Source organism: Rhinoderma darwinii, chromosome 3, assembly GCF_050947455.1.
Source record: "Rhinoderma darwinii isolate aRhiDar2 chromosome 3, aRhiDar2.hap1, whole genome shotgun sequence".
In the NCBI taxonomy this organism is placed as follows: Eukaryota; Metazoa; Chordata; class Amphibia; order Anura; family Rhinodermatidae; genus Rhinoderma; species Rhinoderma darwinii.
The window spans coordinates 244,551,514-244,567,749 of NC_134689.1; the positions used below are offsets into that span (position 1 = coordinate 244,551,514).

The 16,236-nt window shown below is 43.0% G+C and overlaps 1 protein-coding gene across 1 annotated transcript in view; it reads right to left on the reverse strand.

Annotated features, from left to right (window-relative positions):
• Window positions 1-2,168: 2,168 nt before the first annotated feature.
• LOC142749513 (uncharacterized) overlaps window positions 2,169-16,236 on the reverse strand; it is a 38,012-nt gene continuing 23,944 nt past the window's right edge. Inside the window, exons 5-7 of the mRNA XM_075857627.1 lie at window positions 12,179-12,625; window positions 5,815-6,099; window positions 2,169-4,969 (exon numbers count right to left, since the gene is read on the reverse strand). Of these exons, the coding sequence (XP_075713742.1) occupies window positions 4,470-4,969; window positions 5,815-6,099; window positions 12,179-12,625 (1,232 nt within the window). The 3' untranslated portion in view covers window positions 2,169-4,469. The remainder of the gene's footprint in view (window positions 4,970-5,814; window positions 6,100-12,178; window positions 12,626-16,236) is intronic.

Below are 16,236 nucleotides of genomic sequence, written 5' to 3' on the forward strand. Positions count from 1 at the left end.
ATGTCATTTGTGATCAAAATTTCTTATTTTCACAGGGGACAAAATACCCCATTTTGTTGCCCAATTTGTCCTTAGTGCGGCAATACCCCATTTGTGGTGATAAACTGCCGTTTGGGCCCATGGGAGGGCTCAGAAGGAAAGGAGCGCTGTGTGTTTGTTGGAGTCCAGATTTTGCTGGATTGGTTTTCAGGTGCCATGTCGAATTTGCAGAGCCCCAGAGGTTTCAAAGCAATGGAAACCTACCAGAAGTGACCCCATTTTGGAAACTACTCCCCTCAAGGAATTCATTTATGGGTGTTGTGACCATTTAGACGCCATAGTTTCTTCACAGAACTTATTTGAATTGGGCTGGGAATTAAAAAAATATATATTTTTTCCAATAATATGTCGTTTTAGCTCAAAAATTCTTATTTTCACAAGAAATAAAATACTACATTTTGTTGCCCAATTTGTCCCGAGTGCGGCAATACCCCATTTGTGTTGATAAACTGCCGTTTGGGCCCATGGGAGGGCTCAGAAGGAAAGGAGCGCTATTTGTTCTTTGGAATCCAGATTTTGAGGATTGGTTTTCGGGTGCCATGTCGCATTTGCAGAGCCCCAGAGGTATCAAAGCAATGAAAACCCACCAGAATTTACCCCATTTTGGAAACTACACCCCTCAAGGAATTCATTTATGGGTGTTGTGACCATTTTGACCCCATAGTTTTTTCACAGAACTTATTTGAATTGGGCTGGGAATGAAAACAAAATTAATTTTTTCCAATAATATGTAGTTTTGGCTGAAAATTTCTTATTTTCACTAGAAATAAAATACCCGATTCTGTTGCGCAATTTGTCCTGAGTGCAGCAATACCCCATTTGTGGTGATAAACTGCCGTTTGGGCCCATGGGAGGGCTCAGAAGGAAAGGACCACCATTTTGCCTACTGGGGATTTTCTGGAGCGAAGTCATGTATGCAGAAGCCCCTGAGGCACCAGTACAGTTGAAACTCGAAAGAAGTGACCCCGTTTTAAAAACTACACCCTTAAGGCATTCATCTAGAGGTGTAGTGAGCATTTTGACCAGAGACATACACCCCATAAACTGTAATGTTGGTTCTCACGGGTACGACAATACCCTACATGTGGCTGTTATCAGCTGCCTAGGCACACAGCAGGGCTCAGCAGGGAAAGATGAAGGGGATAAGCTGTGCGGAGTACATCAGGGTAAGTAAAATTGGGGTCAATTATAAACCAATGGATGTATGATAAATTTTAAAACACTTTCATACAGAGCTCTGGTTTTTCGGGACACGCGTCAGATTGGTATATTGTGTCCTCCCTTATCCCCCTCTTATAGCAGACTTTGCACCTCTTTTGACTTTTTCCCTTCTTGCCAGTTTGGGGAACTTCTCCTGGAAAGTGTTGCCCTTGTACGATGTGTGTGGCACCGCTTCCAGAAGTACTGGGTGTCCCCCTTCTTGGTCCCTAAAGATTAGGTTCTTGATAATCACCTCTTGAAATTCCAGGAAAGTTCCCGTCTAGCCTGTACATCGAAGTAGCACGTACGCATTGTACAATGCCATCTGTATGAGGTGCCCAGCCAACTTCTTATACCACACCGTATGGCGCTGTAGGGCTTCAGGACTTGATCTAACAAGTCCACCCTTCCCATGTACCTATTGTAGTCCAGGATGCAGTCTGGTTTGGGGGTCTCTGTACTGGTACCTCGTACTGGTGTGACATCTCTCTTGTCCTTGTACTTGACACACAATATGTTGCTGCTAGAATGTGCCCTGCTCTCACCCCTTCTTGTTTGCCCAAGCAGAGTCTTAGGGAGGCCTCTCAGATTTCTTCTAAAAGTGCCGCATGACTTCTGGAAGCGAGGCAGTTGAAGAGTGGGACGCTGGTATAAAAATTATCCAGGTAGAGGCAGTTGAAGAGCGGGACGCTGGTATAAAAATGATCCAGGTAGAGGTGGTAACCCTGGTCCAGCAGTGGGTACACCAAATCCCACACAATTTTTGCATTAACTCCCAGTAAGGGGGGGGGGGCATTCTGGGGGTTGAATACTGGTGTCCTTCCCTTTATATATCCTAAATTTGTAGGTATACACTGATGCACTCTCGCACAGCTTATATATCTTCACGCCATACCTTGCCCTCTTACCCGGCAGGTACTCGTGGAATTGAACCCTCCCTTTAAAATCTACCAAGGACTCATCAATAGAAATACACTTCTCGGGGTGTATGATTGGGAAAACCGGGAACTGAAACGGTCTAATAGGGGTCTCTGTTTATACAAACGGTCAAAACTGGGGTCATCTCGGGGTGGGCACGGCTCATTATCAGTATAATGTAAGAAGCGAAGTATTGCCTCATTTTTTTTTTTTTTTTTAGGTTCCAGTTCAGTTCTGAAGTTGCTTTGAGGGGCCCATATATTAGAAACCCTATGAAACACCCCATTTTAGAAACTAGACCCCTCAAAGTATTCACAACAGCATTTAGAAAGTTTATGAACCCTTTAGGTGTTTCACAGGAATTTAGAGCAAAGTAGAGGTGAACTTTACATGTTTTTTTTTGTCAGAAAATCCTCTTTATACCATTATTTTTATAACACAAAATGTTTTATCAGAGAAACACAACTTAATACGTATTGCCCAGATTCTGTAGTTTTGAGAAATATCCCACTTGTGGCCCTAGTGCGGTAATGGACTGAAGCACCGGCCTCCGAAGCAAAGGAGCACCTAGTGGATTTTGAGCCCTCCTTTTTATTAGGCACCATGTCCGGTTTGAAGAGGTCTTGTGGTGCCAAAACATTGGAAAACCCCCAAAAGTGACCCCATTTTGGAAACTAGACCCCTTGAGGAATTCATTGCAGTTTTCATGGGGTGCATGCGACTTTTTGATCAGTTTTTATTCTATTTTTAACTGGCGCGGTGACTAAAAAACAGCAATTCTACTATTGTTTTTTTACTCTATTTTTTTTACAGCGTTCACCGTGCGCTATAAATTACATTCACTTTATTCTGCGGGGCGATACGATTACGGCAATACCATAGGTTTATAGTTTTTTTTATGTCTTATGGCGTTTGCACAATAAAATACTTTTCGTAAAAAATCATTTACTTTTTGTGTTACCTTATTCTAAGTGCCATAACTATTTATTTTTCCATCAATAAAGCCGTGCGAGGACTTATTTTTTGCGTAACGAACTGCAGTTTCGATCAGCACCATTTTTAGGTACATGCGACTATTTGATCTCTTTTTATTCCATTTTTTGGGAGGTGAAGTGACCAAACAATTGTGATTCTGGTACGGTTTATTATTATTTTCTTTTACGGCGTTCACCGCGCGGGATAAATAACTAAATAATTTTGTAGTTCAGGCCGTTACGGACGCGGCGATACCAATTATGTGTCGTTTATTTGTTTGTTTATATATTTTTATTAATAATAAAGGACTGATAAGGGAAACGGGGGGATTTTTACTTTTATTTTCTTATTTTGACACATCTTTTTTTAACTTTTTTTTTACTTTATTACTTTGTCCCTCTAGGGGACTTGAGGGCAGGAGGCCCTGATCGCTAGTCTAATACACTGCACTACATGCGTAGTGCAGTGTATTAGAGCTGTCAGCTACTCACTGACAGCAAGCATAGTGGGTCCTGACTTCGTCAGGACCCACTAGGCTTCCGTCGATGGCATAGCCGGACGCCATTGTTTGGTGTCCGGTTGCCATAGTTACCATCGCCAGCCGCTATCGTGTAGCAGGCTGCCGATTGTAGCTTAACCCCTAAAAAGCCGTGATCACTATTGAACACGGCTTGTAAGGGGTTAATCAGCGGGGACACAGCGATCGGTCCCCGCTGTAGGAGCTGCGGCAGCTGCTGTACGAGACAGCAGCTGTCACAGTTCCTGCATGTGTCGGGAGGACGGCCGAAATGGCCGTTACTCCCGCGACGTAATAGTCCGTCGCTGAGCGAGAACGATACACTTAGCGCGACTGATTATTACGCCGCTGAGCGTTAAGGGGTTAAAACAGAACATGACAAAATTAAGAAATACATATTTTTCCCCTTTTGTGGCAATTTTTCCCTAAATTTTAAATCGGAAAGCCCAATGTGTCCAATTTTTGGGGTAAACTAGGGAATAAAAAGAAAAAAAAAAACCTCACCTTTAGATTATAGCATTCCAAAAAGTGAAATTCTGCTCTGGACTTCAAGGCCCAAAACACCCCCAGTCCTGAAAGGATTAAAATGACTGACATTGTCGCAAAGTGCAAGTTGTCTACTTTAAGAAATATAACTTTGCGTCTTCATAGTTTTTAGCAGTGATATTTGTGCAGAAAACACACAGGCTGTGCTAAAGCAATAAGTCCATGTCATACAAATTATTCTCCTCAAATCAACAATATGCGGAATAAAAGCTGAACAATATGTAAGCATTCCATCAATAGCTGATTGTATACGTGAGATCTAATGCACAGATACCTAGGGTTCTGTATAGGGCAATTCTCCTGAGTGACTTGTCTGATGTTCTAAGAACTTAGAATAGTCCCTGAAGTTTTTCCCACATGCTAAGCATTTAAAATACTCTGCATTGTGTGTTCTCATGTGTCTGACCATCGAAGACTTCAGTCCAAACCTCTTGCCACATTCTGTACACATGAAGAGCTTCTCCCCTGTGTGTGTCCTCTGGTGTACAATAAGGGACGACTTCCGTGTAAAGTTTTTCCCACACTCTGAACACAAGAATTGCTTTTCTCTGGACTGATTTATTCCTGGTATTTGATCAGGTCCATCGAAATTTCCTAAATTGTTATTATTTAGCATGTTTGATATGGATTGCTCTAAACGGTTTCTGGTTTCATCTGTTTTCCCAAAACATTCTTCAATTGCAGATTTTGAAATGTTAAGCTCACTGCCCCAGTCAAGAGGAGAGGAAAGTGCGCACACGTCTTCATTCTTCTGGCCCTTAGTGGGATCACCATCTACAAATCCAAAAATTCATAAAATTGTTTATTCATGTTCGAATAGTATTTTATAATTAGGGCTATACAACTTACACTATATATTAACATTAACTGTAAAAGCAAACTATATTGCACTTATTAATTTGCATAATATGCAGTAATTTGCATATCCAAATGACCTTTTCTGACGAGTAGAAGAATTATAGGACCTACTAATGTGTGACTAGGTCAGTAAGGTGGAGGAACACACACACACACACACACACACACACACACACTTCTGATGCAGTTTTGGCTCAGTTTCTTGAGCCAAAGCCAGAAGTAGATCCAAGAGGAAGAAAAGTAATCTATAGAAGACTGATGCATCTCCTCTCTTCTGTGTCCACTCCGGTGTTTGGCTAAACAAATAACAGCACCAAAAGCTAAATCTAAACAGCCTGTGTGATCCTGGGCTTATGGTTAAATTACCACAAAGCAGGTCCCCAAAAGTTAAATTGATCAGGGAGATTACGTTGTGTGCCTGCCAAGTGTGTTGTAAACGTTTAACCAATCTGATGGTTAATTTTCTTTCGAATTCCCATTTAATGCTGGTCTGAAGCGAAATTCATAAAATGGTCAAATTCTACCCTCACAATTAGTATACAATGGATGCACTTAGCACCTATGTATATGTATGATTTTGAAATAAATTATATCAAATGCTTTATTTCTATAGTGCCCAAAAAAATAATTGCTCTTCGCTTCCCTTTTATACAAGGTCATTTTTTTAATTTATTTTTTAAAGTAACTACAGCACACGTAAATTTCAGGTGAGACTGGACTTGGTCTTGTAAGTGATAGTACTGGTATTAGCAGCTACTCACCTTCATAGAGGTTTTCAGGAGTCTCCTGTTTTATGTTCACAGACCCTTCCTGTATTTTCTCTTCAAAATGTGGATGAAGATAATTCTTTAGGGATGATGCAACAGGTAGTAGATATCCAGAACCACAAGGTGGCTGGTCCTTTTGTTGCTGACCTGACTGTTCTTTCATTACAGGCGCTGTCACTCCAGCTTGATGTGCCTTCAGAGACTGCTGTGGATTAGGTTCCCGTTGCTCATCTCTTGTCTCCATCGTTGACAAAGCATTGCGAGTAAACTGCAGTTGACCTAAACAGTATTAAAAATGAGTTAGCTCGTTGTTTAAGAAGATACCGGTTATATATTTTGGAAGGTGCTGAGCTGTGTGTGTGTGTGTGTGTGTGTGTGTGTATACGTCTCCTGCTGTTGCAGAATGCTCTTCATACTGTAAGGCCCCATGCACACGACCGTAAAACCGCAGGCCGTGCCACGATCCGCGGTTTTACGGACCCATCCTGTTCTATTGGTTGCGGACACCTCTCCGTAGTGCTACGGATGGGTGTCCGTGCCATAGAACCGTGACGGGAAATATGGAGCATGTCCGTTTTTTTGTGTTTTACGGGCCGTGCTCCTACACTATGTATAGGAGCACGGCCCGAAAATTAGGGCAGCCGGCCGTGTGCATGAGGCCTAAGACCTCACTTTTACAGACACATACAAATAAAGATGTATGTGATACAATTTACAATGCTGCCTGAAGTGATCTCTAAACACAGGCAATGGGCATGTGTCACCAGAGGGAAGAAACTAAGCCGATCAGGAACACATGGTAACGTATGACTAAAAATTAGGCTACATAATACAAGCTGTATAAAAAAAAACAACTGGGGGGAAAACCCACCTTCCCTAATAAACATCGACTTAAAACTATTCTCTAAAATGATACCTCAATAATTACACAAGGTTTTGCACACCACAAAGCATCCATGCTAACCAGCATCTTTGACTAGTTTCACCACCACTTTCCTAAACTATAGGCGAGTCTGTAGGAGAGGCCGCTAAGCATTAAATGTAGACCTGACCCCTCCATCTGACTTTTTGTTTTAACTAGCCGAATTCAAATCCAGTAGGATAGCCTATTCCCTGTTTAATGCCACCTACCCTTTCCCTGTGGTCATTATTTAATAGTTAACATTGTAAGGATAAAAAAGACTCAAGTCCATCTAATTCAACCTATTAGAATGAGCAGAGGTTTAATGAATGGATTACAAGTTATACTAAATCTTTTGCTACAAAAATAAATATCAATCTGCTCAACATCATGCTTCCCCCAGATTAGACTGCAGTTTCAGTATAACTGGTTCACTTTAAGGCCGGATTTACACGAGCGTGTGCGTTTTGCATGCGCCATCTTTATGACACTCTGTTTGTATGTTTGTAAACAGAAAAGCACGTGGTGCTTTTGTTTTCATTCATACTATTAACCCCTTGCGTATCTTCGACGTAATAGTACGTCGCTGGCCGCTTATTCCAGCGTACCTTCGACGTACTATTACGGCGCAGGAATAAACTGTCACTATGTGAAATCACATAGTGACAGAACAGCGGCGGCAGCTGTCATTGAAAGCGGTGTAAAAAAACCAAACACTATTTTTATTAACCCCTTTCCGAAAATGGGCGTATAGTAACGCCCTGAGGATGAAGCGGGCACAGGAGCTGTGCTCGCTCCATCTTCATCGGATGTCGGCTGTAATATACAGCCGACATCCCACTGCAACTACAGCGATCACTGTCCTCTCCGATCGCTGTAGTTTAACCCCTTAAATGCCGCTGTCAATAGCGACAGCGGCATTTAAGTGATTGATACAGAGGGAGGGGGCTCCCTCTGCACCCCATTGCCCCCCCCGCAAAAAATCGCGGGGTTCTGATGGTTGCAATGGCAACCAGGAAGCCTAGCAACGGCTTCCTGGTTGTCAGGTACGGGAGCCTATTAGGTCCTGCCCAAGGCAGGACATAATAGGCTCAACTGTCAGTTGTAAAGTGACAGTTACAATACACTGCACTACATCAGTACATACAGAAGTAGTGCAGTGTATTGTGCAGGGGATCAGAAGATCAGATCTTCCAGTCCCCTAGTATGTGTAAAATAAAAAGTGAAAAAAAAGTAAAAAAAAAGTTTTAGATAAATAAATAAATACAAGTTTTACGTAATAAAAACAATAATCGCCTTGTTTCCCTGACCAAGCCCTTTATAATTAGAAAAAAAATGAAAAAAAAGACAAAAACTAGACATAATAGGTATCGCCGCGTTCGTATCGGCCTGACCTAAAAAAATATCTTATTATTTATCCCGCACGGTGAACACCGTAAAAAAAATACCATAAAAAACAATGGCAGAATTTCCTTTTTTGGTCACGTTGTTTCCAAAAAAATGGAATAAAAAGTGATCAAAAAGTCGCGCGTAGCCAAACATGGTACCAATAAAAACGACAGTGTGTCACGCAAAAAATGTATGTACTCCGCACAGATTACATATGCCCCCACATTATAAACTGAAACACCAGTAAAACACTAAACAAAACTATCACCAAGCAAAATCTGCGCTCCAAAAGCCAAATGGTGGTTCTTCTGGACCTGGCAATGTGCCCAAACAGCGGTTTATGACCACATATGGGGTATTACCGTACTCTGGAGAACCGCTTAACAATTTATGGGGCGTATGTCTCCAGTGGTACAAGCTGGGCCCAACGCATTGGGCACTGAAATAGCATATATGTGGAAAATGTCAATTTTCAATCTGCAACATCCACTGTGCACTCATTTCTGCAAAACCTTTGGAGGTCAAAATGCTCACTACACTTCTAGATGAATTCCTTGAGGGGTGTAGTTTCCTAAATGGGGTCACTTCTCGGGAGTTTTCACTGTACTCGTACCTCAGCGCAATGCAACATGGCGTCAAAAACAAATTTTGTAAAATCTCCACTCCAAAAACGAAATTGCACTTTTTCCGTTTAGACCCTTGCCGTATGTCCAAATAGCCGTTTACAACCACATATGGGGTATTTCCGTAATCAGGAGAAATTGTGTAACACATTTTGGGGTGTCTTTTCTCCTGTATTCCTTGTGGAAATGAAAAATTCTGAGCTAAAGCTACAGGTTATTGGAAAAAAAAAAATGTTTTCATTTTCACGGACCAATTCTAATAAAATCTATAAAACACCTGAGGGCTCAAAATGCTCACTACACCTCTAATTTAATTCTTTCAGGGGTATAGTCTCCAAATTGGGATCACATCTGGGGAATTTCTACTATACTGGTACTTCAGGGACTCTGCAAATGCGACATGGCCCCCAGAAACCAATTCAGCAAAATCTGAGCTGCAAAATCCAAATGGTGTTCCGTCCCTTCTGAGCCCTGCCATGGGTCCAAACAGCAGTTTATTACCACATATGGGGTATTTCCGTAATCAGGAGAAATTGCTTTACAAATTTTGAGGTGCTTTTTCTCCTTTATTCCTTATAAAAATTAGAAAATTCTGTGTTTTTTCAAAAAAAAAAGTCTCTTTTCATCTTCACAGACTAATTCCAATAAATTCAGCAAAAAACCTGTGGGGTCAAAATGATAACTATACCACTAGAAAAATTCCTTGAGGGGTATAGTTTCCAAAATGGGGTCACTTTTGGGGGGATTCCACTGTTTAGGTCCCTCCAGGGCGTTGCAAACGTGACACGGCACTGAAAACCATTCCAGTAAAATCAGAGCTCCAAAATCCAAATGGGGGTCCTTCCCTTCTGAGCCCTGCCATGGGTCCAAACAGCAGTTTATTACCACATATGGGGTATTTCCGTAATCGCGAGATATTGCTTTACAAATGTTGGGGTGCTTTCTCTCCTTTATTTCTTGCCAAAATTAGAAATTTTTACGTTTTTCCAGAAAAAAAGTAGATTTTCATTTTCACAGACTAGCTCTAGAAAATATAGCAAAATACCTGTGGGGTCAAAATGCTAACTATACCCCTAGATAAATTCCCTGAGGGGTGTAGTTTAAAAAATGGGGGTCACTTTTGGGAGTTTCCACTGTTTTGGCACCACAAGACCTCTTCAAACCTGACATGGTGCCTAAAATATATTCTGAAAAAAGGAGGCCCCAAAATCCAAGAGGTGCTTCTTTGCTTCTGAGGCCTGTGTTTCAGTCCATTAGCGCACTAGGGCCACGTGTGGGATATTTCTAAAAACTGCAGAATCTGGGCAATAAATATTGTGTTGCGTTTCTCAGGTAAAACCTTCTGTGGTACAGAAGAAAATGTATTACATATGAATTTTGTAAAAAAAAATGAAATTTGAAAATTTCAGCTCTACTTTCCTTCAATTCCTGTAAAACGCCTAAAGGGTTGAAACACTTTCTGAATGCTGTTTTGGATACTTTGAGGGGTGCAGTTTTCAAAATGGGGTGTTTTATGGGGGTTTCTAATATATAGGTCCCTCAAAACCACTTCAGAACTGAACTGGTCCATGAAAAAAAATCGCTTTTTGAAATTTTCTTAAAAATATGAGAAATTGCTGCTAAAGTTCTAAGCCTTGTGAGGTCATAGAAAAATAAAAGGATGTTCAAAAAACGATGCAAACATAAAGTAGACATATGGGAGATGTTAATTGGTAACTATTTTGTGTGGTATTACCATCTGTTTTACAAGCAGATACATTTAAAATTGGAAAAATCATAATTTCTTCATATTTTCGCTAAATGTTGGTGTTTTTCACAAATAAGCAATGAATTTATCGACCAAATTTTTGCACTAAACTAAAGTACAATATGTCACGAGAAAACAATCTCAGAATCAATTGGATAGGTAAAAGCGTTCCGGAGTTATTACCACATAAAGTGATACATGTCAGATTTGAAAAAATGGGTCTGGTACTCAAGGCCAAAATGAGCTGGGTACTCAAGGGGTTAACTGCTGTTGCACGAATCACGCGCGTCACACGGAAGTACTTCTGTGTGCTGCGCGTGATTTTCACGCACCGATTGACTTCAATGTGTGCGTGATGCACGATCAACGCACAAATATAGGACATGTCGTGAGTTTTACGCAGCGGACACACGCTGCGTGAAACTCACGGACAGTCTGCACGGCCCCATAGACTAACATAGGTCCGTGCGAGGCGTGTGAAAATCACGCGCGTTGCACCGACGTATTACACGTTCGTCTAAATAAGCCCTAAGGGTGCATCCCTTAAAAATTTTACTCGCTTGCACATGTTCTAGTCCCATATATACGCAGACAACTCTAGCGCAGCTTCTCTTATAATCTTTGGAGCTTTGTGCGTGTGTCCATGACACCATCAGGACAAAGACTTAAACTACCTGTTAATCTTTTGGATTTGGCAAATAATCTTGTTGTTTTAGTATTTTGGGTACCTGTTAGTTTCCCGTTTTACTTGTGACAATCCATTGCTTGTTTTGACCATGTCTACACTGGGTCTCTGACTTTGGCTACTTATTTGTCTGAATACTCTGCATTTCTGGTTACAACTCCTGACCTGTTCAGCAACCATGGTGGGAGTCCTGGCTCACATTGCCTACATTCAGTCTGTGTTCCTGGATTAGTCTTGCTCCTGTTCCATCCCTGGCGTCAGCTTGCGTTTGTCCGCTGCTTGCTACCACCTGCTGTACCATTTTGGTGAATCATTCTACTCATGGCTGGTAACAGGTTGTTTTCCATCTGAACAGGGGCCCACAATTGGTGACTACTCGAAGGACTGGACATCTGACAGAAAGGGTCATACAACATCAATGCGAGGGGTTAATGGTGATATGGGGGATATCCCTTAGACTTCAGGACTTGGCTTAGCTAGCATAAACCAATTACGTTGGAGAGTCCACATCATTTCCATGCGTAACAAAAGCTCTATCATCCTTTCCACAAGAAATGAGTTTTAAGATTATATGTTGAGAAACCGAATTTTATTTCCAACTTTCTACCCAACTCATTAATTTCCGCATATCGAAGTCCCATTTACGGATATGGACTGCTGCTCAGAGGTGACAGGCACACTTCAATTGTAACATTTATAAGTACAGAATGATTGAGATAAGGCCTTCAAAATGACCCGCAAGCATTCAATCTCTTGTAAAAGAATAAAAATCTCTATTCTCACCTCCATCCTTCACTCATTCTATCAAAAGTGTTCGGACATCAGCAGGAGAGGGTAACCTCACACACATCTGGTGGGCTTCTGAGAAATCGAAATTGTACCGGGAGCTATACACTATCATAGGCCGATTCCCCCATCTCTCCTCTCTTTCCTCATTTGATTTCCTACTACGTAGACCATCCGAGAGGCAGAAAACTAATGTTATTTTTCTAACATACCTTAAGGTCACTTACCCATATGATTCTCTAAGTGTAATACGAGATCGCAGTATCTACTGAAATATATGCCACATTCCGAGCAGATATTCAGCATCTGCCCAGTGTGGGTTCTCAGATGTCTGACCAGAGAGGACTTAAAGCCAAATCTCTTCCCACATTCTGTGCATATAAAAAGTTTCTCTCCAGTGTGTATTCTCTGATGGACAATAAGAGATGACTTGCGAGTAAAATTTTTCCCACACTGGATACAGTGGTAGGGCCTTCTGTTGCTGGACAATCGTGGCTTGCAATTGGAGTTATTATCTATTGCACATTCACTTTTCACCACTTCTTCAGACTCGGTGTCTGTTGACACTGCCATACATATAATTTCTAGTGTGTTAGGGTTGCAATTTTCTACTGCTGGAATAATGGAATCTGCATTGTGCTCCAGATCCTTATAAGTGGAAGGTTCACAGTTACCTGAAAAGCAAATAGAAAGCTCAGCTAAAGTTTTTAGTGATGAAAAATAATGATAACCATGCATACATCAAATGGACACAACTACACACTGACATGTAGGAACTTTATGGATCTACTTCCATCTCACATGCAAAAACGCTCTAATACTTTTGTCACACACCTTGGTTCCTTAAAAGAGGCTCTGTCACCAGATTCTCAAATCCCTATCTCCTATTGCATGTGATTGGCGCTGCAATGTAGATAACAGCAACGTGTTTTTTTTTTAAAAAAACTTTCATTTTTGGCCAAGTTATGAGCTATTTTATATACATGCAAATGAGCTTTGAAATGGACAACTGGGCATGTTTTTTTTCGTATGTCCAACTGGGCGTGTATTGTGTTTTTAACTGGGTGTGTTTACTTGTTTTACTAACTGGGCATTGTGAATAGAAGTGTATGATGCTGACGAATCAGTGACCAATCAGCATCATGCACTCCTCTCCATTCATTTACACAGCAGCATCACATTCTTACTAGAACGCTGTGCAGCCATATACACAAGTGTCCTGATAATGAATACACATGACCTCCAGCCAGGGGCATAACTAGGACAGACTGGGCCCCATAGCAAACTTTTGACTAAGGCCCCCCCTCCCCTGGGTGTCTCACAACCCCCCCCCCTTGTAGATAGTGCCTTTTTTTACAGCCCCCCTTGTAGATAACGCCATACAGCCCCCCCTGTAGATAATGCCATACAGCCCCCTTTGTAGATATCTACAGGGGGGCTGTGTGGCGTTATCTACATGGGGGACTGTGTGGTGTTATCTACAGGGGGGACTGTATGGCGTTATCTACAGGGGGGACTGTATGGCGTTATCTACAGGGGGGGCTGTATGGCGTTATCTACAGGGGGGTCTGTATGGCGTTATCTACAGAGGGGGCTGTATGGCGCTATCTACAGGGGGCTGTATGGCGTTATCTACAGGGGGCTGTATGGCGTTATCTACAGGGGGCTGTATGGTGTTATCTACAGGGGGGGCTGTATGGCGTTCTCTACAGAGGGGGCTGTATGGCGCTAACGCCATACATCCCCCCTGTAGGGAACGCCATACAGCCCCCCTGTAGGGAACGCCATACAGCCCCCCCTGTAGGGAACGCCATACAGCCCCCTGTAGGGAACGCCATACAGCCCCCCCTGTAGGGAACGCCATACAGTCCCCCCTGTAGGGAACGCCATACAGTCCCCCCTGTAGGGAACGCCATACAGTCCCCCCTGTAGGGAACGCCATACAGTGCCCCCCCTGCAGGGAACGCCATACAGTCCCCCCTGTAGGGAACGCCATACAGTCCCCCCTGTAGGTAACGCCATACAGCGCCCCCCCTGCAGGGAACGCCATACAGCGCCCCCCCTGCAGGGAACGCCATACAGCCCCCCCCCTGTAGGGAAGGGAACGCCATACAGCCCCCCCCTGCAGGGAAGGCCATACAGCCCCTCCCCCTGTAGGGAACGCCATCCAGCCCCCCCTGTAGGGAACGCCATACAGCCCCCCCCTGTAGGGAACGCCATACAGCCCCCCCCTGTAGGGAACGCCACACAGCGTCCCCAACCCCCCAAAAAAATGCGACCTACAGTGTGTCCTACAAATAACATGCGTCCCCTCTCCACAGGACAGGGGATACATGTGTGATCGCTGGCATTGATAGGGAGAACAGGGGACCGAAAGTCCCACGAAGTTCTCCATGACTAACCTCTGACTTCCGGAGTTTGCGCAGCTCAATAAAAATGAAAGGAGCGCTGGTCACGCATGCGCACAAGCGCGACCGGCGCTCCATTCATTTCTACGGAGCTGCCGACAGACCCCGGAAGTCCGAGGTTTGTGATGGAGAACTTCAGGGGACTTTCAGTCCCCCGTTCTCCCTATCAATGCCAGCGATCACACATGTATCCCCTATCCTGTGGATATCCTGTGGATAGGGGATACATGTCTTTTGTTTAATGGCAGAGTGGGGAGATACCTCCCTGCTCTGCCGTAGTGTTCAGTGGCGTCCCGCTGTAGCAGCCATAGCGGCTGCTAGCGGAGCAAAAGGCCATTGTGGGGGGGGGGCCGTGCCGGCGGGCGACACGGGCCCCCTCATGCCGCGGGACCCGTAGCAGCCGCTACGGCTGCTACGGCGGTAGTTACGCCACTGCCTCCAGCCTGGACGTCATGTGTATTCAGAATCCTGACACTTCTGAATCTTTTATGTGAGATTCCAGCAAGCCACGCGTAATCTTGCGAGATTACGAGGTAAACGAGATTTCGTTTCCCTTGCTGGAAATCTCACAGAAAAGATTCAGAAGTGTCAGGATTCTGAATACACATGACGTCCAGGCTGGAGGTCATGTGTATTCATTATCAGGACACTTGATTAATGTTAATGTCTGTGTATGTGGCTGCACATCGCGTTCTAGTAAGAACGTGATGCTGCTAAGTGAATGAATGGAGAGGAGTGCATGATGCTGATTGGTCACTGATTCGTCAGCATCATACACTTCTATTCACAACGCCCAGTTAGTAAAACAAGTAAACACGCCCAGTTAAAAACACAATACACGCCCAGTTGGACATACGAAAAAAAAAATGCCCAGTTGTCCATTTCAAACCTCATTTGCATATATATAAAATAGCTCCTAACTTGGCCAAAAATGAACGTTTTTAAAAAACAAACAAACGTTACTGTTATCTACATTGCAGCGCCGATCACATGCAATAGGAGATCGGGATTTGAGAATCTGGTGACAGAGCCTCTTTAAACAGCTTCAAGGTTAGACCCAAATGACACTACAGAGAGATAATCCAATTTATTTATAACAAGTCCTTTTAACACCTTAAACTTTAGACCAGCAGTCCCCAAACTTTTATACCTTGCGAGCTACATTTAATTTTGAGTGATGGCTGGGTGCCACATTGAAGTAAAAAAACGTTAACATATTGAACGTAGAGAAAGACAATATCATGAAATTTCAATTTGCAGGTAAATATTAAAGTTTGAAATGTAACACACTGTTATGGCAGTATCCAAATTGGTACTTTTCTGGCGATGGGATATGTCTGTAATATTGCTAATGTGGATGTCATATTGTAGCAAGAACATATGGTTATAACTCAGGGTTCCAATCGCGAGCCACATGTGGCTGCCAGGCCACTGGTTGGGGATCATTGCTTTAGACAAATTGAATACCGTGATCTATATTTTTATTTTTTTATTAACTTTTTTATTTTGTTTACATTGAGGAGTTTGTTTACCTCTGTGTGTTTTCGTTGTCTTGCTCCTCCGCTTGTGTCCCAGCATGCAATTCGCCGGCAGCAGGGACTCATCACGCCTACTACACCCAGCTATAAACAATCTCCGTTGCCATTTTACTGCTCTCATTAGATCAGTGAGAGCCAACGATAAACCTGCAACATATCAGTGCTGTACCAAACACTCGCTTACTTAATGGTAAAAATTTAAAATTGACCCCAGAGCCGGAGTCCCAGAGCAGAGCAGAGCGCTAGTATAGGCTCTGATCCGGGACTCCGTGGAATACCCTGACATCACTGTCCATATATGGACAGTGTTGTCAGGGTCTTCCCCAGAGCCAGAGTCTC